Raw genomic sequence first — 22,208 nt, 5'->3', positions numbered from 1 at the left:
TCTTCAGAATTCCTTAACTAAAAGCCCCTATGAGAAATTTATTTTGGAATTAAGTGTTTTTTCTGCATAGGAGGTATTTTTAAAATATTTGTTAAATGAAAGTATGAATAAACACATACCTTCCCCCTCTCAAACAACAGGAGCTACCTAATTATTTGTACTTAGCTTCTGTCCTATGTAGAACCTCTCCAACCCTAAGATCTAAGTTTAAAAACAGAAAGGTGAGAGTTTAACATAAAGAGATACTTAATGGGACAATCAACAGTAGTTGAATATTCTTAAATTAACGGCTTAGGATTTTATATTTTCCAAGAGAAAAGAAAATATCAGGGAGAAAAATTGTACCTGTTGGAGAAATCTGTGATTCCATTAAGTCCCACAACAGAGTTCAATAACTATCCAAAAATGAGTCATGTTCATGAGAGCTGTCCATTCTGCCAAACCATCTCTCTCTTTCTATGTCCCTTTGCTGCATTTCCATAACACCTGGTATCAGAATAACTGATTTGCTGGCCTGTCTCATTTGAGGGCAGGAACCCTGACTTGTTCAATCTCCTGGCATCTACCTGACATATAGTACGAACTTAATAAATGCTTGCTAAATAAGTATATAAGTATAAGAACAAATTCAAACAGTGTCGGAAAAAGCCTACACATATCAAAATAGAAGAACTACCTACTTAAAATGTGATAACAGTTCAGTTTCAGTACTGGAAGAAACTTTAGAGATGACCACCTAGTCCAAGGGCATTATTCAGAACAGTGGTCCCCAAGGTGGGACACAGGAAGACTACTTCAGAAATTATGTACATTTTTATCTTATTCATTTTCATTCCTATTTTAACATGTTTTAAAATATAACAGCATGATTGGGACTTCCCTGGTTGTCCAGTGGTTAAGAATCCACCTTCTAATTCAGGGGATGCAGGTTCTACCTCTGGTTGGGGAACTAAGATCCCACATATCGCGGGGCCACCATGCCCGCATGCCACAACTACTGAGCCCATGCGCTCTGGGGCCCGTGCGCCACAACTAGAGAGAAGCCCACACACCGCAACGAAGAGCCTGAGTGCTGCAATGAAAAAAATCTTAGTTGCGTGCCGCAACTAAGACCTGATGCGACCATAAATAAATAAATATTTAATAAATAAGTAAATAAAATATAATAGCATGATAGAATACATATACAACTTATAAATACATTTACTGGGAGTAGTCAAAACCTTCTGCTGATAGAATGTTAAGCATTATGAGGGTAGGTGTTTTGTTTTATGAATGATATATCCAAGTACCTAGCACAGTGCCTGACACATAGGAAGCACTTAATAATTATTTATTGAATGAATGAAGAATGGATGAATTAAGGAACGGAAACATGTACTCAAAAAAAAGTCTGAAAACCAGTAGTTTAGAACAGCACTGTCCAATACAACTTTATGCAATGATGGAAAAGCTCTACATCTGTGCTACTCACATATAGCTACTGAGCACTTGAAATATGGCTACTGAGGAACTGATTTTTACACATTATTTAATTTGAACAAGGCTAAATTGCCACAAGTGGCTGGTGGCTAGCATACTAAATGACACAAATTTAGAACATCAGAAAATGAGAGATGACATGATGTCCATTAAGAAGGGACTATGTAAATCAACTCTGATTCAACCTTATGATAAAGTCATTTAAAAAGAATGCTGCAGACAGACCCACAGACACTGATGTAGCAAAAAGCCTGCAAAATATTCAGTGGAAAAAAAAAAACACGTTATAGAACAGTATGCCAAGTACCATCTATTTATGTTGACAGCACACAAACATCTTGAGTGAAAACACCAATTATGGGAATCTTCACATTCTACTCTACATGCATTGTTTAAATTTATTACACTGAGCGTGTATAACTTTTATTATCAATGAAAACAATAAAGATACTTTCACTGCGGGTATAGCGGGGTGGGAATCATTCTTTCTTCTAAATGCCCTAATATAGAAGAGCCGTTCAAATCCCGTTACTTAGTGTGGCTGCAAGAAAACATTATTTTTGCGATCTGAATTCTAGTGCCACTTCTAGAAGCAAAAGTGAAAACTCTTTTTTGTTTGGAGTTTGTTTTTTACCCCACACCCTTAGGCCTAAGAAAGGAAACATTAAATGGAAGGAGGAGCTGCCAGGAGAAATATTTTCTGCTGACCTGTCTCTCTGAGAGGAGAGATTAACTATCTTGATTACTTCAAACTTTCCAAAGAGAAGTTACACAAGGAAGCATCCACTCGTGACCAAACTCAATAATGACAGAATTTTCTTGCTCCTTTGAGGGAAGGGCAGGGATGAGACAGGTTATGTATGATTTTGGAAACAAGATCCAATGTCAACTTAACGAGCTTAGAGAAAATTCAGTATAAATTTTAAAACCTGGAAAAAGAAAACTTGGAGTGTGACTAAGTCGCTGATTTTTGTAACTGTATCTTTTGCGATTGTCTTACTTAAAATGTTCACAACTTAAGAGGAAGTTGGAGATTTATTTGCATCTTGATTTATACTAAACAGAGGACAACAGGCAACCCTCTAGGCCATTATACGAGGGAACGCTCTCTCTATGTAATGCTGTAGAAAACACTTTCACATACACGATCCTTTTTCTCAATTAATGTTGAGACATTAGCCCCTTGTGGGTCCCTTTTAACTCATATATTATAAAAGTTCTAGGCCTTAATTTATTCCATTCTCAAAGCTGAGTCAAGTAGAAATGAAAGAATACAAAGAAGCAGGCAGAGGTTATGAAAGAATAGCATAAAGAAGCAAAACAGATGACTTTCAACCCTGGATATAGCCTCTCAAGAGAATAGCAATTAATAATACTCAATTCACTGATCATTTTTACATCATATTTAATTCAACTGTGTGCAAGATTCTATAGCACAGGTTTACACAGAGTACTAAAGGGAAAAAAATCAGGGTACTCTGTGTTTCTATAGTATTGTCCTTGCAGACATCCAAAACACAAACAAACAAAAAAACAATCTTAATAAGTCATCAAGAGCAGGCACTGATCAATTCCAAACATATTTAATGAAGGCAGATTCACATCGTAAAATAGTTGTGTTCTTGTATGCGCAGAGAGGCTAAATTAGATGCCTTCTCCAGATACCCTTCATCTTGACCATTTTCTCGCAGAAGTCTGTTTACATACAACGAAGGGAGAAAGTGGAACTGAGAAGATGGCATGAATTACCTGAAGTCACCCTGGAATTCACCCTGAATTAAGACTGGAAACAGGCCCAATCTTTTGCCTGATGCTTTACGTGACTCTCATAAACATGAACTAGCATGTGAATGGTGTGAAGGATTTCAGCAGGGCTGGCCTCCTAACATAAGCAAGATAAGCAAATTCCTATGACACCAACAGCAGCTGGCTCCCCACCTTGCCGGGCACACCCTTCTCTTTTGTTTGCAACCCCACCTAGACCCTGTAGTGAAAGGCTGAGTCCACTAGTCATCAGCCAAACACTATTTTCCTCTGGAGTCAGGCTGACCGCTTCCCCTACTACCACCTCCCAACCTCCCCTCACCCCCGACTTCAATAAACTAATCCTTGTCCATAGCAGTTGAGGTTGATAGAGGGAAGGGGATCTGGGATGGGGTCTCGAACAGGCAACGAGTAAGAGAATTTGCTGTTTCTGAGGTCTGCAAAAAGAATATGTATTGTTGCAGCACTAAGGCCCTGAAGCAGCACATAGAAGGACTTGGGGCTTACAAACTCAAACATACAATTTCTGATCTACTTTATTTTCTGTTGGTGGAAGAGTGGAGGAAAAGCTTCTAGAGTGAGCCACTAGGACAGCATTAAAAGCAGACTGCTCACCACAATGGATAGACATACCATAAATGGCAAGAAGAATGACTATTCAAAACATCAGAACTTAGTCATCTGTAACAGATCGACTATTTCATTTACATTCGCTGAAAAATGTTGGGAGGCATGAGACAGTTTAGATGGACTTCATTTAAAATGGCTGTGATAACTACTACACACCCACTATGATAGTTAAACCCCAAAACACTGACAACGCTAAGTGTTAAGAAGGATATGGAACAACTGGAATTCTCAGACATTGCCAGTAGGTGTGTAAACTGGTACAACCACTATAGAAAATTACTTGGCAGTAGCATTAATTCATTTTTTATGTCTTAACATGTCTTTGAGATCTTAAATGCATTTCTGAGGAAGAAAACCATCCTTATTTTGCATACAAAAATGACCCCTCCCAGACAATGTCACTATCCCCAGAGTAGAGTGAGGCTCAACATTTTTAAACTCTAGATCATGACATATTAGTAGATGGTAAAACTAATTTAGTGGCTTTTAAAAATATTAAATAAAACAGAAAAGACCAGAGTACACTGTAAATAATGGAAATAATTATGGCTTTGTGAAACTTTTGTTTCACTAGGAGGACTGGACAGATGGATGCAGAAATGAATGTTTATTTTAGAAATTTACCAAATACACACTTTGGCATAATGCCAAATGGCCAAATATTAAAATCAACATTTGCCAAAGCTAAATGTTGCCTTTACAGAATGAACTACCGGGAAAGAAGAATAAACCTGAAATTTTATTCAAAAATTAATTATGATTACAATTTTATTATTAAAAATCCTGGTAGACCCATATTTAAAGTTTGATATAAAAGGGCAGGAACCATAATTCCTCAGCACTGTCAACTGCACCCTGATAAAACTTCTGCAAAACTAAATAAATGTTCTCTCTAAAATGAGGTCTGTGTAAAAGCAAGATATTATGGTGCTACTTCTGCCGGTGTAGCTGTTTCTGATGATGATTTTGCCACCAAGTTAGTAAGCTGTCCTTCCTCCCTAATAGAAACTGACTGAAGTCAAGACTTACCTCCTCTTCATCTCCTGCGCTTGAAGATTTGCTCAATGCTGGTGATGCAATTTCATTGAAAGCAATCCCACAAAGGAGACAATTGTTTCCCCCAAATTATTAGGGACTGTATTCTCTCAACACTGTCAATCCACACCTATGATTTTTACTATTTATATAATAACATTTGGACATATAAAATTCATAGCCTCACGATCATTAATTATCACAATATTTTATTCTCCAATAAAAAATGTACATTTATACTTTCAGTTGACTGAGAGAATTTTCATATATAAAGTACAAAGAGGCCATTTGAATTAAGTTACATTTAGAGTATGTACCTATCTTTCAAAGTGAATATTAAGAGAACAGTAAATCCAAATGGCATGCCTTGTTTGCATCACTGGCATGGCATAAGGGATACCTATGCAATCTACAATCCTTCATCAAGTACAAGTCTTGGTGTGCCAAAACTGACACTGAAGTAGGCATTCCATCATTTGGTCAGTCATCCAAAGCTGAATGGCAGACTTTGGAAGAAGTATGAGGGGAAGGTAAACTTCTGTGTACCCCTATGCTCGTGTGTGTGTGTGTGTGTGTGTGTGTGTGTGTGTGTGTGTGTATTTTTGAATGTACCAGGTCATGAAGTAAAACATATATATTTCTTATTGGAGGTCAAGGTCAAAAAAAGTTTGAAAGCCACTGCTCTAGACTATCTGATCAAGTTAGAAATTTGCTACAGGACTCTAAAGAATGGGTAATATTCTTCTACTTTATGAATCTCAAAATTCAGCTAGCATATAAAATATAATATTCTCCCATCACCCCCAAAAGAGGATATTATAATGAATTTTAGATAATTATAACCAATCAAAAAGAAAGATGAGGAAGAGAATTATTTGAACAAGGAAAAATTATAGAAAAATAAGAATGTACTATGTACATATATTTCTCACATTTATCTAAGCAAATGCAGGGAGTATTAATCTTAATTTATATCCTGTGGGTATAAAAAAAATGTGTCTCAGGGTAAGTAAAAGTATTAATGTTATTTCTACAAGGCATATTTAAATTATTCTATTAAACAAGCATGATGAAACAGGATGTTTTCTGCTCAAAAACAAAAAAGAAGGAGCCTATGTGATAGTATCCAAGAGTCGAGGTCATCATTTCTATTGCTGGGGTGAAAGGAAACAGCTGTGCTCTTAGGCCAACACGGGGCTCCCCTGGGCTTTGTGGATTCCAACGCCCATAAATGAGGTGGTCAGTTCAGAACAGACTTCAGGGTGACGATCTCTATTTGTCAGTCCACAAAAGCCCAGTGCTCTTGAAAAATAAATGTTTTTTCTTGCAAAGAAAATCATCATGTGAGTAGAGCAATGTCCAAGAGTTTCCAATGTAAAGAATAAGTTTCTTCCCTCATACTTATATTCTTGGATGAATTAAATCAAATCCAACGAACTCTATTTGCATATACCTTTAAAGGCTATAACTAACAAAAAAGACTATGAACGTAATGTTTTCATCTCTCCTTACTCCACTACCACCTCTTCCCTGCTTCCACCCTATGCAATCCGAAGGGGGAAAAAAAAAAACACTAAAGAATTTGAAACGTGTCTTGATTGCAGCTGCAGGAATGGCAGACTTATTAAAAACAGTAGGCAGTGTGTTTTCTGACAAGAGGGTTCTGTTTATTAACAGTGTGCCTTTCTTATCCATTTTTTCCTTTGCTTTATACTTTGCAGTGCCTTTCGGCAAAGCTGGTTACTTTCACATCTTGAGGGGCCATATCTGCTGGTTATTTTTATTTCTTCTCTGCGGTATAACACAGAAGTCCGTAAGAGCAGGGTTCAAAAGACAAGCTCACTGCCAACCATGTCTTGACTGGTTAAAAATTAGACAAAAGAGCAATGGCCTGTAAAACCCTTCATCTCTAGACACCGTGCTTCCAGAGTCAGTTTGACAAGGAGACCAGGGGGAAGAATGGAAGAAAACTATTTATTTCAGTCCTTGGAACTTAAAGAAAAAAGGCCACAGCACCTTCTGCAAAAGGGCAAGATGAGTCTGAGGGCTGACTCATGACAGCAACGCCTGTTTCTGTACAACCTGTGAGCTAAGAATTAAGAATGGGGACATGTGTATGCATATGGCTGATTCACTTTGTTGTACAACAGAAACTAACACAGTATTTTGAAGCAATTATACTCCAATAAAGATTAAAAAAAAAAGAATGGCTTTACATTTTTAAATGGTTGGGAGGGAGCGGGGGAGGGAGGATCGAAAAAATATTTCATGACATATGAAAGTTATCTGAAATTCAAACTGCTGTGTCCATAAATAAAGGTTTTCTGGAATGGAGCCAATATTTGTGTATCCTCTACGGCTGCTTCCCCATTCCAATGGCAGGGTTGAGTGGTTATAACAGAGACCATCTGTGGCCCACAAAGCCTAAAATATTTACTATCTGTACCTTTACAGAAAAAGTCTGCTGCCCTCTATCCCATGGTCCCCCTTTTCCTGTGAAGGACAAGTCAGACCAAAGAAGCATATGTCACAGGCTGAGGAGCTTTTGGGCCTGCCTCTCACTGGCCCCGCAAGCAGTCTGGGGCTCGGCCTTGTCCTATGGGAAATGAGTGCATACATCCAAGATTGAAATAGAAAATTCCCTAACACCGGAACCTCTAATCTAAAAGGGAATGACCCATTTAAGCTCACATTTATGGGACACTTACCACGGACCAGACACCATGCAAAGTGCTGACTTGCAGCAACTCTTTTAATCCTCAAAACAATCCTGGGACATAAATACTTTATTAAGACTACGTTACAGCTGAGGAAACTGAGGTTAGAAGGGGTAACTAGTCCAGGTCTACACAGCTAGGAAGTGGCAGAGGTGAGGTTTAAACCCATGCTGTCTGGCTCCAGGGCTCATGCTCTAAACACTCTGGATGTGGCTCCAAAAGATCTGAGCTTTTAATGCTGGCACACTGGGATTAAATGGGTTTAAACAAATTTATATATGTAAAGTACTGAGTGCAGTTCCTCAGGTATTGTATGTGCCCATAAGTGTTAGCTTTTATTAATTACTATAAGTTTTTACCTTATTCCTTATTCCTTGAGTTTTTATCTTCACTGGCAAGATGGCCTTATCAAAACCCTATATATTACATATATCCTATATATTAGATATATATATCCTATATTATATATATAGCCTATGTATCCTGTATATTAGATAATTTATCATTCACAAGACCCCCACAGAGAAACTGAAATGCTTTTGTTAAGCAAACAAAGCATAACATCCAATATTATATCCCTTAGTGGCTATTAAAAAATTCAATGGGGGGCTTCCCTGGTGGCGCAGTGGTTGAGAGTCTGCCTGCCGATGCAGGGCACACAGGTTCATGCCCGAGTCCGGGAGGATACCACATGCCGCGGAGCGGCTGGGCCCGTGAGCCATGGCTGCTGAGCCTGCGTGTCCGGAGCCTGTGCTCCACGACGGGAGAGGCCACAACAGTGAGAGGCCCGTGTACAGCAAAAAAAAAAAAAAAAAAATTCAATGAGAGTTTTAAGTTGTCATTTTTGAAACCTATAGTCATTGTCCTCAGTCAGCTCAGGCTTCCTCAACAAAATACTATAGACTGGGTGCTTACGCAGCAAACATTTACTTCTTACAGTTCTAGAGGCTAGGAAGTCCAGGATCAAGGTGCTGGTCAATTTGGGTACTGGTGAGAGCACTCTTCCTGGCTGGCAGATGGCTGCCTTCTCACTGTGTGCTCACATGGCCTTTCCTCTGTACAGGCACAGATAAAGAGATCTTTCTTCCTCATCTTACAAAAACACTAATCCCATAATGTGGGCCCCACCCTCATGACCCAATCTAACCTTAATTACTTCCCCAAGGCCCCATCCCCATCACACTGTGGGTTAGGACTTCAATACATGAATTTTGGGGGAACATAAACATTAAGTCCATAACAGCAATGAATACAGAATTACAGAAATGCATGAACATGTTAAATGTATACATATGTTGTTATACAGGTTACCACAATAATAATAATAAAAGGATTTATGGGGGCTTCCCTGGTGGCGCATTGATTGAGAGTCCGCCTGCCGATGCAAGGGATGCGGGTTCGTGCCCCGGTCCGGGAAGATCCCACATGCCGCGGAGCAGCTGGGCCCCTGAGCCATGGCCGCTGAGCCTGTGCGTCCGGAGCCTGTGCTCCGCAACGGGAGTGGCCGCAGCAGTGAGAGGCCCACATACCGCAAAAAAAAAAAAAAAAGGATTTATCATGATCTTTAAAAAAATTAGCTTTGGGGGGATATGCTTATGTTATGTAAATATAATATCACTGGTGGTAATTTATACATACAATCAGCTATGTAATATAAAGATATTCACAGAAGAAAAACCGGGAGGAAACAACACAATGTAATCTCTGGGTGGTAGAACTATGAGTCATGTTTATTTTCTTCTCTATTTTCTTAATTGTCTACAAAGAATACAAAGCCCATGCATAACCAGGAAAACATGGTCTCTTTTAATGCCCTATTGAAGGACAACCTAAAAATTATGTGTACTTTATTTATCGGCAGAGTATTTATTAACATGAGTCCTTTTCTTTTTTTTTGGCCATACTGCACGGCTTGTGGGATTTTAGTTCCCCAACCAGGGATCGAACCTGGGCCCTCAGCAAGCAGAGCATGGAGTCCTAACCACTGGACCACCAGGGAATTCCCCTCCTTTGTCCTCTTTGACTCTCTGATCTCACTACTAAAAAAAAGAATTGATGGAAAGACAAGCAATTGTAATGCCAAGTATGCTCACAAAAATGAGAATACAGGGATCATGTAAGCAACACAGACAGTGGGTAAACTCTTAGGTCAGTGCTGGCTGTATGGGAGAGGGCACACACTTTGTTTTTGGAAAAATGTCAGGAGTGGCAAAGAGAGGCAGGCGACAGGGTAGGGCAGACCTGGGAAACAGCAGTATACAGACAGAGGGGCTGGAGGCCAGAAAGGGTGGCCTAGGAATGTCACGTAGATCAATGTGCCTGAAGCCTGGCAGGAGAAATGGTGAGAGATTAGGCTGGGGACCAGAGCACAGATGGGCTAGAGATTTCTCAAATTTTTCTGATACCCACATTAAGAAATATTTTGCACATCAGGCCCAAGGAAACACACACACACACACACACACACACACACACACACAAAACGAAAAATTTTTCACCAAAAATACTTATCCTTACATTTACGGTATGAATGTGTGTAACCAGTGTTTAGAGACCAAATGGAAATTTTTCAGATTTAGATATCTGGTACTCCTTGCAATAATAAAATATTCTCAGAATATATTAAAAAATGGCCTTGGAAATTATTTTATTTCAAGAGATTTTTTTTTAATTTGAGCAAATAATAAATGCACAAGCTTAAACTTCAAACTTCATGAATGACTAATTCCTTGGGAATTAGTACATGGGAAATAAAAATTTGCAAAAACAGCAACAAAAATGGTTTTAGCCCTCTATAAAGACACACACTAGCAAGATAACATGATGAAAAAAATGTTTCCTTTATTTAAAGCAGAACCCCTTTAAAACCTGATATAGGGACAAAGATATACACTGTATCTAAAGGAAGAATAAGAGAATCTCTAGAGATATAGAACAGAGCTTAAGTAAAGTACTCACTTCATGCTTACCGGATGGACACACAGGGGTCAAATCTGTAGCGAGAGCATTTTACTATTTCTAGTTAATCCTAGAACTCTTGTATAATAATACAAACTCTGGATGTGTGAAAAATATTATCAAACACAACAAGAAAAAGTAATTAGATGGCAAAGAATAAGCAATAACCTTGAAACTGAGCCCCTCTCAGTTCAGAAAAAGAATTAAAATTTTCTTCTGCAGCACATATGAGAGACTCTGAAAAAGTCCCTATCCACCACAAACAATAAATGCTGGAGTGGGTGTGGAGAGAAGGGAACCGTCTTGCACTGTTGGTGGGAATGTAAATTGATACAGCCACTATGGAGAACAGTATGGAGGTTCCTTAAAAAACTAAAAATAGAATTACCATATGATCCAGCAATCCCACTACTGGGCATATACCCAGAGAAAACCATAATTCCCAAAGACACATGGACCCCAATGTTCATTGCAGCACTATTTATAATAGCCAGGACATGGAAGCAACCAAAGTGTCCATCGACAGATGAATGGATAAAGAAGATGTGACACATATATACAATGGAATATTACTCAGCCATAAAAAGAAACTAAATTGAGTTATTTGCAGTGAGGTGGATGGTTACCTAGAGTCTGTCAGACAGAGTGAAGTAAGTCAGAAAGAGAAAAACAAATACCGTATGTTAACACATATATATGGAACCTAAAAAAAAAATGGTTCTTAAGAACCTAGGGGCAGGACAGGAATAAAGACAGACGCAGATGTAGAGAATGGACTTGAGGATAAGGGGAGGGCAAAGGGTAAGCTGGGATGAAGTGAGAGAGTGGCATGGACTTATATACACTAGCAAATGTAAAATAGATTGCTAGTGGAAAGCAGCCACATAGCACAGGGAGATCAGCTTGGTGCTTTGTGACCACCTAGAGGGGTGGGAGAGGAAGGATGGGAGGGAGACCCAAGAAGGAAGAGATATGAGGATATATGTATATGTATAGCTGATTCACTTTGTTTTAAAGCAGAAACTATCACACCATTGTAAAGCAGTTATACTCCAATAAAGATGTTAAAAAAAAAAAAAAGTCCCTATCCAAAATTATAACAGAACCAAAACCAGGAAAGTGAATTCAGAGAGGCCATCTATAGGAAACCAACAAGATGTCTAAGACATTCATTCCTTCTAAGATCATCTACTCACTAAGACAACAGCTTTTAAACTGGAAATTGTTTCCCTAATTGCATCCTTTCTCAAGTCACACAACAGTGCTCCTTCAAAAGGTTTATGAAGTATTCCAAAGGGTCACATTCCTGGCATGAAAGTGGTGAGCCTTGCCCAGTGGCCCCAGAAACGTTGGACAGGACACCTCTAGTGGAAGCTACGCCCATCGGCCATTCCAGGGCCAGACCTGGCATTGTTGAAGACTCAGCCCTGGCAAGGGGATGCCCTAGGTGATGAGTTCCTCTGCCCAACTCACCTGGTCCTGAAAGTCAAGATTGTCTATGGAAAGGAGGGGCTACAGCTGGAAGGTCTGGGAAGACCCAAAGAGACCAAGTGACTCCTGGAAAAGGTCAGGGGAGAATCTTAACCCCAAGAAATGTTCAGGTATTTTCCCAAACCAGATCAGCTGTTGGGAGGAGGAACAGAGAAGAGAGAAGGGAGTCCTTAGGATTTCCCCTAGAGAAGGACAAGGCTACAGAGAGACAAACAAAAAGGTCTAGTTTTCTGGGGTTATAATTAACATAGGGTAATAATTACAGGACCATTCTTATGAAAATCTCCTTTCTACTCAAGGCCTTGGGCAGGAGCTGTGATAACATTCCTGAGGGTTCTACACTTACTTTCAGTGACTAACCTCAGCCACTAGAAGGCCCAAGGCACCTTTCACACCTACTCCTGAGACTGCAAATTGCTCTGGACTTTTTCTTAACTCTTTTTCATTAATGGATGCCCAGAAGATCACTTCTCTTTTTTATTAACACAGGGTCATGGGGGAAGGCAAAGTATTGAGACATTGGAACTTGTTCTTAAACTTCTAGGAATACTGCTGGTCCTTTCCCTTGACCTTGCAGAACTATTTGTTGTTTACAATGTGGATGGGTAGACAGTGCAAATAACCTCTCTGCCCACAGGGACAGAAGAGGGAAAACTCCACGCTCTCTAGGGCAATGGCTTTCCACCAATATGCAACAGTCATCCAAATTGCAGGCTTTCATAATAATTACTAGGAATTTGCCCTCCTTCAGTACCCACCGTCCAGATGCAGAAGCACCCCGCCTTCTCTTGTCATCTGTCCTAACAAATTGAAGTTCTTTACCTACAGTCTTAAAGGTATTTAGTGGAAAATTAACACTCAAGAGCACTATAATAATTTTTAACTATGAAACAAATTTTTTGTGTGTGAGTTCTAAAGTTATAGCAATAAAACTTATTCCCGTCAGTACAATTCTATGTTCTTAACACTGTCATTATATCAGAAGCCCTGTAAGCATGTAAATGTTTTTTTCTTTAAAAAGTTGGTTTCTTGTGTCAGATCTACAGAACGGACAGAGTGATGGGTCGGCTGAGAACCACTCTCTTAGAGGAAGACTGTCAATCCTCTTTTAGAGAGAAGCACTGAAAACCCTCCTTCCTGGAATGAAATGTGAGAATTTCTATACGGCGAGGTCTGAACTTGAATTCATGGCTTAAAATTATCACCTCCAATAAAGACAGGAAAAAAAAAAAAACGAGGAGAAAAGGGGATTCTGAACAGTATTTTACACAGAGAATTAATTTCTAAAAACTAGCCAAAGGGCTTCCCTGGTGGCGCAGTGGTTAAGAATCGGCCTGCCAATGCAGGGGACATGGGTTCAAGCCCTGGTCCAGGAAGATCTCACATGCCGCAGAGCAACTAAGCCCATGTGCCACAACTACTGAGCCTGCCCTCTAGAGCCTGTGAGCCACAACTACTGAGCCTGCATGCCACAACTACTGAAGCCCGCGCACCTAGAGCCTGTGCTCTGCAACGAGAAGCCACCACAAGAAGCCCACGCACCACAACAAAGAGTAGGCCCCCCTCACCACAACTAGACAAAGCCTGTGCGCAGCAATGAAGACCCAACGCAGCCCAAAAAAGCAAAAAACAAAACTAGCCGAAGATATATTCTTAGATCTCAAATCTATGGAGCTGATATTATTGAGTTATAATTAATGTTATACATTTTCCGAACACAAATGTCCACATGATGGCTACAGTTTGCGAGGGTCTTACTGGAATCCGCGCATGCAGACCCCAGACACATTTCTGCAGAGCCATCCCAATGTTGCCTTCTAGGCAGCTGCAAAAAAAAAAAAAAAACCCAAAACTCCACTGCCCTGTGTAGCCAGAGACCTAAATGAAATCAGATCAGACCTAATTAAGAATACATTATGTCCCCACCCTAACCCACTTCCCATCCTTCTCTCTCTTTTCTCTCTCTCTCATAGAAATCTGGATTTATGGACTGCCTTTAAAAAGTATTTAATTCCTCCATGTTTGCACTCACGTGGCACTGAAGACTGATAGTAGCAGGAAGATGGGTAGGGCTTACCGAAAATGTCCAGGGCCTCTATAAAAAGCACAGGATGAAATCATGTAGAAACTTGGGGAATTATCTGAAAAGTCAGTCTAAGGCAATAAAGATTCAGAATCAAATTTAGAATCAAACGAAAAACTGAGGCCCAGAGTAGTCTAGGGACTGCTTATCAAAGTGACCTAGCAAGTTAATAAAAAAAAAAACTGGGACCAGAACTTCACCCCAAAACTAATGTCCATTTCCCATTACTATATTCTGCATCCCTCTCTTCCAGATCACAGCTTGGTCCTAGAATATCTGCCCTAATTAGCCCATCTTTATGCTTAAATTCCTATTACTAAAGACTAGTTCATTTGAAAAGCGAATTTCTGTCTCAGTAATCTTACTTATAGCTTATTTTTTAAGGTAAGCACATTGGGGAAGGGGATTTTGATAAATCAATGATTGGTTTAATACTGCAGGTGAATTTACTCATCAGATGTGAAGCAGTGAGTTTATTCTCAGAGGCCCGTGGAACTAAGACAAGAGGAAACCAAGTTCCAGGTGATGTCAGCAACGAAAACCAGAATGGTCCTGAGCGGGATATTATAAGGCTCTCTGGGCATGTGGCCCTGGTCCCAGAGGTACCAAAATCAGAGCTCCAACAACAACTGGCTACGGCACTCAGGTGTGCCAAAGGTTAGGTCTGAAGGATGGGTGCCCCAGGGGAAATCCATCTAAGAGCAGACACAGACGGACGCCAATCTTAAGGTCACAGCATATTGGAAAGGCACGGGTGCGTTAGCCAAAGGGCCGTACAACATGGAGCACGTGTCCAAGCAAGCTAATGATAAGGGTTCAGGGCAGCAGATATCCCAGGGCCAGTTAATAAGAGAGTGCCTGGCTAGATGTCAAAACATCAGGGAGACCCAGTACCAACCACGAATCAGGAAATGGGCAGGAACCCATCATGGAGAACAGAGCTCCTACTAAACCAGTGTCAAGTCCTAGGGACCATTTAGAGACCCAATATTTAGGTATAGAATTGGCCCTCAAGAGTGGCAAGGTGTTAGGCAAGAACTAGAAGCAGCCCTATGGATGGGACAGACTCCCTGAAAGAGGAAGTGGGCAGTCACCCTAAGCAGTTGACTCCCACTTCACGGCTCTGCTTAACGTAGGCCCAGGCTGTGGTTAGCAGCTGCTTGGGTGTCTTAGATTTAGAACCTGAGTACAGACGAATAACAGAGAATGATTTACTCCTCAACAGAAAAACAACGTTGAAAACTATCTCCGGTTTGGTATACCGTTCAGAAACGAACTTTGGAGGGAATGGTGTCTGTTGCTATGTTTCCCAGCCAGTTTCTTTGCCTGAAAAACCAGTTTAGGTCCTCCCAAGGCTACTGTCAACAAACTTGCACTGACTCATCAAAACAATGGGCCCAAAAAGCAGCCCCCAAACCCTGTAAACATGGATAGGCAACATTTTAGAGATAGTCCTAAGAGCCTGGTTTCCGAGAAAGGAAATATGAGAGTCTGGAATCTTCCAAATCTGGAGTCTTGAGATACCTGCCAACTGTGCCAAAAGCCTGGAGGAGCTCCTCTCAGCCTCTAGCTGCCCTCATCTATGCTCAGAGAGCTGGAATTTGGAGGGGTCCTCCCCCTAAGCATGGATTGGGTCAAGAAATTCCAAGAAGAAAACAGCCACTCCAGAACACCCTCCAGGTGGAAGTAATTTCCTTGTCTCATACAAGTGAGTTGAATCAAGCCTTTCCTCACAGATGAGAGAATCCTGAAATAGAACCCATGAGTTTCTCAGAACCTACCAAAATCCCTGGAGTGAAGGGATGCCAGAAAGACTCTCTAGGGCTGCTTTCAGATCATTGTAAGAGGCTGGAGGCAGACCCTCCAGCAAGAGAATCAACTTGGTCTAGAGACCCTAGATCCATCTCTAGGGTCTTCCTGAACTTGAATTTAAATTGCTTTTAGGTTCCTGGGAAACAGGAGCACCAGACTGGGAAGGAACCCTCAGATCCCTCCCCCCAACCCCGGGACCCCCGACCTCTCGCCATCCCACTGTCCCCTCTGTGGCTTGCCCTCTTGCTACAGCCATCACCTCCACCTTTTGCCCGTCTTACCCAAGTGCCCTTCCCAAAACCCTGAGTGGCACTGCCCTCCCTCCCAAGCTAGTCTCTCAGTGGCTGAAGACCCCTGGGGTGGGGGGCTTCCTCACTGTCTTGCCCACCTAGCCGCAACTGGAGCCAGGCACCTACATTCTCCACACCCTCTCGAAGCTGCTGCTCTGCCGTCGGCCCTGACACTTGGAGGGTGAAGAACAGCCTGTCTGCTCGCCTGCTGACTCAGTGCTCTACTGGTTGTGTCCCCTCCGGCCTCCTGTCTTCTTGGCTTCAGGCTGGCAGGGCTGCCCATGCCCCCTGCCCCTTCCTCTCAACCTGCAACTTGTACCCACTCTGACCTGGCTCCTCTAATAAATTCATGTCCACAGGGGGGTACAAAAAAAAGAAAAGAATGAGTACATTCTTTCGTTCCAAGAATATAAAACCAAGGTAATTTATCAAATTCTAAGGAATGCTAACAAGTTGAACATGCTAATCAAAATGCACAAATACAAAACTCTCTCCTAACTCTTACCCTGAGAGTAAATTGAGGGATTTGCCTTGTAACTTTCTAAAAATTCTACAGATACTCAAACAGTGAGTGGGAAACAACTGGCAAGAACTAATAAAAAGGAGGTGACCTCAGCAGTCCCACCAGTGACTTGTGTAAGTGAGTTGAAGCTGTGGCCCTCTTTAACTCATTTCTGCAAACTACCACCCACAGCTCTTGTTAACACTCTAACAAACAGATAAGCACATGAGTAGATGGCTCACATGTGGACGTTCAAATGCTTGCTTTCTGTGTGGAGCGATACTGTTTTCCACAACCTGCTACGCTAGGCAAACGGCTTTCTCTTTAATTCAGAACAAATTTCTCTGGTTCACAGTTCCACACCAAATCCCCCTGGCTTCTGTGAGCGAAGCTCAGCTCCTACGCAGTCAATCAAACGCGGGCAGGACGTCATGCCAAGTTATTTCATTTCTGTCCACGTCAAACGACTTTTCCCTCTTTTCTGCCTACCAAATTCTTACTCAGCATTCAAGACCCTGCTTAATTTTCCCCTCTTCTGTGACACCTTTTCGGCTTCCTCAAGCTCCTTGCCTTGTACTTCCTAGACCTCTGACCACACTTTGATAATATCTCCTATCACATGCGTTGTAATTTTTCTGTGTAAGGCGTGCTCACACATTTTTGGTAGGAAAGTATATTAGTACAACCTCTTTGGAGAGCATTTTGGAAATGTCTGTGAATATGGCAACGCACATACCCTCTGACACAACAATCCCACTGCCAGGACTTTGTCCTGTGGATATACTCACACAGGTAAGCAACAAGGTTGTTGTAACACTATTTGCTATAACAAAAGAGTGGAAACAATCGAAGCACATTTTAATACGGGTCTGGTTAAATAAATACAATAGAGTACCATGCAGTAAGAATCAGAAATCTCTTTCCATACTGGTGTCTGAAACTCTTTTCCCAAAGTCCCTTAATTTATCTGATAGAGAATCTTTTTTCCCCAGCTTTATTGAAATATGAATGACAAGTCAATAGAGAATTTTGACTGAATAGTTCACATCAGCCCACTAAAAGGGTGTGTCTGCCCCCTCTCTCTCTTCCTCTCCTCACCCCCATGTATTTTGCTTCCCCTGGCCATTAAGCAAGTGAGGACAAATTTGGCGATGGTCTTCATTGGACGTGAAGTATGAGGTGAAGGGGATCAGAAAATGTCAACCCAAAGTATGCCACTTTGGCATAAGGATTATTTTGAGTTGAAGGCAATTGAGAAAAGGCAGACACAGGAAGGACTCTGAGCCCTCCCCCATCTGCCTGAAAGCAAGGCATAAATTCCCCATGAAGGTATCCTCCTCCTGTAGGTCCCCCATTAAAGACAGAGGAGAAGAACCCTTATCACCAGGGATAGAGATGGCACAGAGATGAGTCTGCATAAGCAAACCTTACTAAAATAACTCTTATTTTCCATTAGTTTCCCCATATCTCTACCTTCCCACAATTTACTCCCCCAGAAGTTCAACGCCTCTTTCCTTTTAGTCCCTTCTCTACAATGTGTTGCCCTTTGTTAAAGTGGTATATAAATGTCCAAGTCTAACCACTTCTTTGGATTTTCCCTTCTTTTCTGTATAGCCCTTACACACATAAAATTAAAAACATCAATTCAACTTGTATGCCTTTTCCTCCTGTTAATCTGGTTTTTTGTTACTTTAATTCAGTTAATTCACAGTAACTAGATATCAAACCTAAGTGCGTAGAGGAAAAGTTTTTTTCTCCCTTACAGAGGCATGTCAGAAAAGCTCATCACTTAGTCCCACTGAAGTCAAACCATGGGAACACTGAAAACACAAGAGGGAGGGGACCCCACTACTTCCAGAAGTCGTGTTGATGGACACTGCCTCCAGCCTTTGCTATTTAATGTGAAGCTACAAGATATGCCCAATCACAGTCTCCCCTGCTTTCTTCTAGACAAAGACTTTATTATGTATCAAGACTTTTTATGTAACTGCCACACATACAAAGTTTAGTTGCTGTGCAGTTACAAAGAAACAAGAGACTATTCTACTCTCAAAAAGTGTCAAATATTGTTAATCAACTATGCTCCAATATAAAATTAAAAAACAATTTTAAGTGTCAAATAGTCTAATACAGATCCAATTAAAGAGGGGAGCTATACAAAGCAAATGCAAATAATACAACTGCATAAGTTAATAAAGGTGGCTGCCCAAGTAAACCCGGTCCAACCTAATAGAACCCTCACAGGTTTCTCTGCCCAAAATGCATAGACTCCAGTTAAGGCTTTTGTTCCATTCCCAGGCCAAACCAACCACTTCCTAGCTTTGAGACCTTACAAAGTTTATTTAACCTCACTAAGTCCTATTTCATCCATAAAATGGGGATATTAGGATCCACCTCAGGGAAATTAGAACAATTAAATGAGACAGAGCATACAAAGTACTTGGCACAGTGCCTGACACTCAGGGCCAAATAAATGTTAACTATTACTATTATAGTCATCATCGTCATTCTGGAGTTTTCAAGATGTTTCTCACACTTTATTCTGCCATCAAGTATTAACAGAGCATCAAGTTTATGAAGGAGAATTATTCATGAGCACACCTCGAGCCAACTCCGTATCTCACCTTTAACTAATTCATTTATTCAGAGAAGAAAAAATTATACAAAACTCCAGATCATTTTAGGTGAAAACCTTTTCCCTCTCAAAGGTGTTATATAAGCAACATATGTGTGACATCTTTGAAGTTTTATGATGTTTTTACTGTAAATATGAAAGAACCCAAAACACTGACATATGCTTCTTCAAAGTCCCACTAATTTATTTTCCCAAGACAAGTGAAATATTTATATCACTTTACTTCCACCACCAAAATCAATAAGCCATTTACAAGAATTGGTCAAGGTCAGACATCAGGCTTCCAACTACAGAGGAAGGTTATCAAACGTGCTTAGAATGAGAGGATTCTAGTCCAAATCTCATTCAACATCTTTTGGCCCATCTTTACCTCAAGACTCAGAATAAAGTCTCTTTTTAAAAAGTCTTTGTGAGGGAGTTCCTCGGTGGCCTTATTGGTTAGTATTCCGGGCTTTCACGGCCATGACCGTGTGATCCCTAAGCCACACCTCGGCAAACACACACATACACATCACGTTGATGTCCCTCCTGCTACAGCACAGACATCACTTAACGTCTAGAGATGAAAAACCTCATGAACGGCTTTTCAGGACCTTCTCTGAAATAAAGTATTCTGTTTAGCTATCAAAGAACAACTCTTCTTTGTTGGTTACTTGAGGTCCTGATTTACACCTGAGTTTAGAAGGCTGCTGCGTCCTACAAACAGACTTAAAATGCAAATTCTTCATCAGACTCCATATCTAAAGAAGCATAGAGCCCACTTCCAGCCTTTCTCCACCATTGCTCACAGCGGAGCCAAAGTGCCAACAAAGTCACACCCAGCCCAGCAAAATTTAAGTCCTCAGTGAATGACTATGTCATATATGTGAGTATGTACATAATTTTCAAATAAAATGATTTGAAACTACCACTGTATGATGGTAAAGGAAGAAAACTGGATAACCATGAAAGTTGAAGTGCTTGACTAAAGTTTAGAAAAATCAAGAAAAAAATTAATCACTGAAATTATTCCTTCCTAATCAAGGTTACTTCGAAATTTGATGTAAATGGATAAATTTCAGCCTGTGCTATACTGAATGAAGTTGCATGAGATTGGAAGAAAAAAGTTCAGATCCACTTCTCTTCCATTTCCCACGTTTTCAGTAACTACCTACTCAATGAATGCACGAAAGAGTTTATTACAGTGTTGAACTGAAATACCTCAGTCGCTTTTAAATTCTCCTTTCTCCATGTCCCAGAAAATATTCCAAGGATCGAATAAAAAATGAACAAGGACTATCGGCCAAGAAAGCTGCTTGAGGAACTTAGTAAGCTCACCCTCTCCAGCTTAACTCGCCTAATTCACTGAGGGAGCGCAGGCAAACGACTTGTACTGCATGATAAAGTGACACTTCCGAATAGTAATAGCTGAGATTACTCTGCCGCAGCCTAGATTCTTCTAGTCAGGAGCTCGAGTGCAGCTTTCTAAAAGCTTTTCCCAAGATCTCGAGGTCAATTTGCGGACACTCATTCACCCACCCCACCCTACCAGCAGCGCACTTCCCGTTCGCTTTGGCCGGTCAAGAGCTCAAACTTGACAGCGACACACACTGAAAAAAAAAAAAAAAAAGAGGAAGTGGCTAAAAAACCATTTCAAGACATTTATTTAATTTTTTTTCCTAAGGGAGATCAATGGCCCTGTCTTCCAGGAAATCTCAATGGGACGTAGCCATCACGTCGACTGGAAAGTTGCAGCGAATGACAATGCTGCAAAGCCGAGGGTGACTCCTCTTTAAAAATCAAATTTTAAAAATTCCTCGAAAATCTTCTTGCTATCCAAAACGATCCGTCCCCTGCAGCGAACACAGCAACGCTAACAACTCCCACCCTGGTGGGTGGCATCGAAAGCGAGGCTCGGGGCCGGGTACGTGCCTGATCTGCCCTGCCAAGTGGCAGACGGAGCGCAGGGCACGGCGGCGGCCAGGGGACCCAGCGAGTACCTTCCTTACCTGGTTTGACCGGTTTGGGTGGCGGCTTCGACATCTCTCTTCCTGGAGCGGCTGATTCTAAAGACCACGCACGAAAAGCCAACCGAATGCCCCTCCAGCCGGCACTCCGGGCGCCTCAGAGTTTCTTTATGTCTGGTTTGCAGTGGTGCGCCTTCAAGAACCTGCGTCCACCCTGGGAAGCCGGACGAGCAGAGGCAGGCAGAGCAGCTCGGCGAAGTGCCCCGCCCCGCCCCGCCCCGCGGCCGACAGAGCTGTCCAGAGCGCGCAGCCGGGCAGACGAGGAAGTAGCCGCTGCCTCGCGGAGCGCTAATTGGCTCCCCGGCTGCCAGCTTCGCCGCTGCAGTAGCGCGGGCGGCGCGCACGGCGGCGCGCGCGGCGGCCGAACCAGCGGGAGCCGAACGGGGGTGCCGCAGGCTCGCGCCGGGGCCGGCCTGGCCGCGCGCGCCCCGGACGGGAAAGGGCTGGACTGGGCAGGAGCGCGCGCGCGCAACCACGCTCGCCGGAGTCCCGCCCCATCCAACGCCGGCCGGAGCCGGGCGCTGCGTCCGCTCAGGGTTGGGCAGAGCCCTAAGTTGGCCGCCTCAGCCCTGCGCCGCCTCTCACCCGGGAGGGGCACGGGAGAAGGGGCCGTGGGCCTCTCGGTTAACGAGCTTCGGGGGTTGCGGCGGGTTAGTGACAGGCGCGCTTGGCAATCGCCTGTACCGCTTTGCTTGGGACCACTCGAACTGGCGCCCGGTGAGTACCTGCCTGACGCCCCGCCGCGCAGACTCCGTGGGGCCTGGAGGTGTTTCCAGAGTGTTACTGCGCTGGAGCCCGAGCCC

At 42.0% G+C, this 22,208-nt stretch overlaps 1 protein-coding gene and 1 non-coding gene across 2 annotated transcripts in view; both read right to left on the bottom strand.

Moving 5' to 3' along the window:
- OSTF1 (osteoclast stimulating factor 1) overlaps positions 1-21,856 on the bottom strand; it is a 49,150-nt gene extending 27,294 nt beyond the window's left edge. The window contains exon 1 of the mRNA XM_065878546.1: positions 21,388-21,856. Within this exon, the coding sequence (XP_065734618.1) occupies positions 21,388-21,421 (34 nt within the window). The 5' untranslated portion in view covers positions 21,422-21,856. The remainder of the gene's footprint in view (positions 1-21,387) is intronic.
- On the bottom strand, positions 9,555-9,627 carry TRNAA-UGC (transfer RNA alanine (anticodon UGC)). The gene has a single exon. It is a non-coding gene; the product is annotated as a tRNA-Ala (tRNA).
- Positions 21,857-22,208: the final 352 nt, after the last annotated feature.

This window comes from Phocoena phocoena, chromosome 6, assembly GCF_963924675.1.
Source record: "Phocoena phocoena chromosome 6, mPhoPho1.1, whole genome shotgun sequence".
Classification (NCBI taxonomy): domain Eukaryota; kingdom Metazoa; phylum Chordata; class Mammalia; order Artiodactyla; family Phocoenidae; genus Phocoena; species Phocoena phocoena.
Note: the sequence above shows the minus strand (reverse complement) of the source record. Positions and strands in the feature narration are given on the sequence as shown.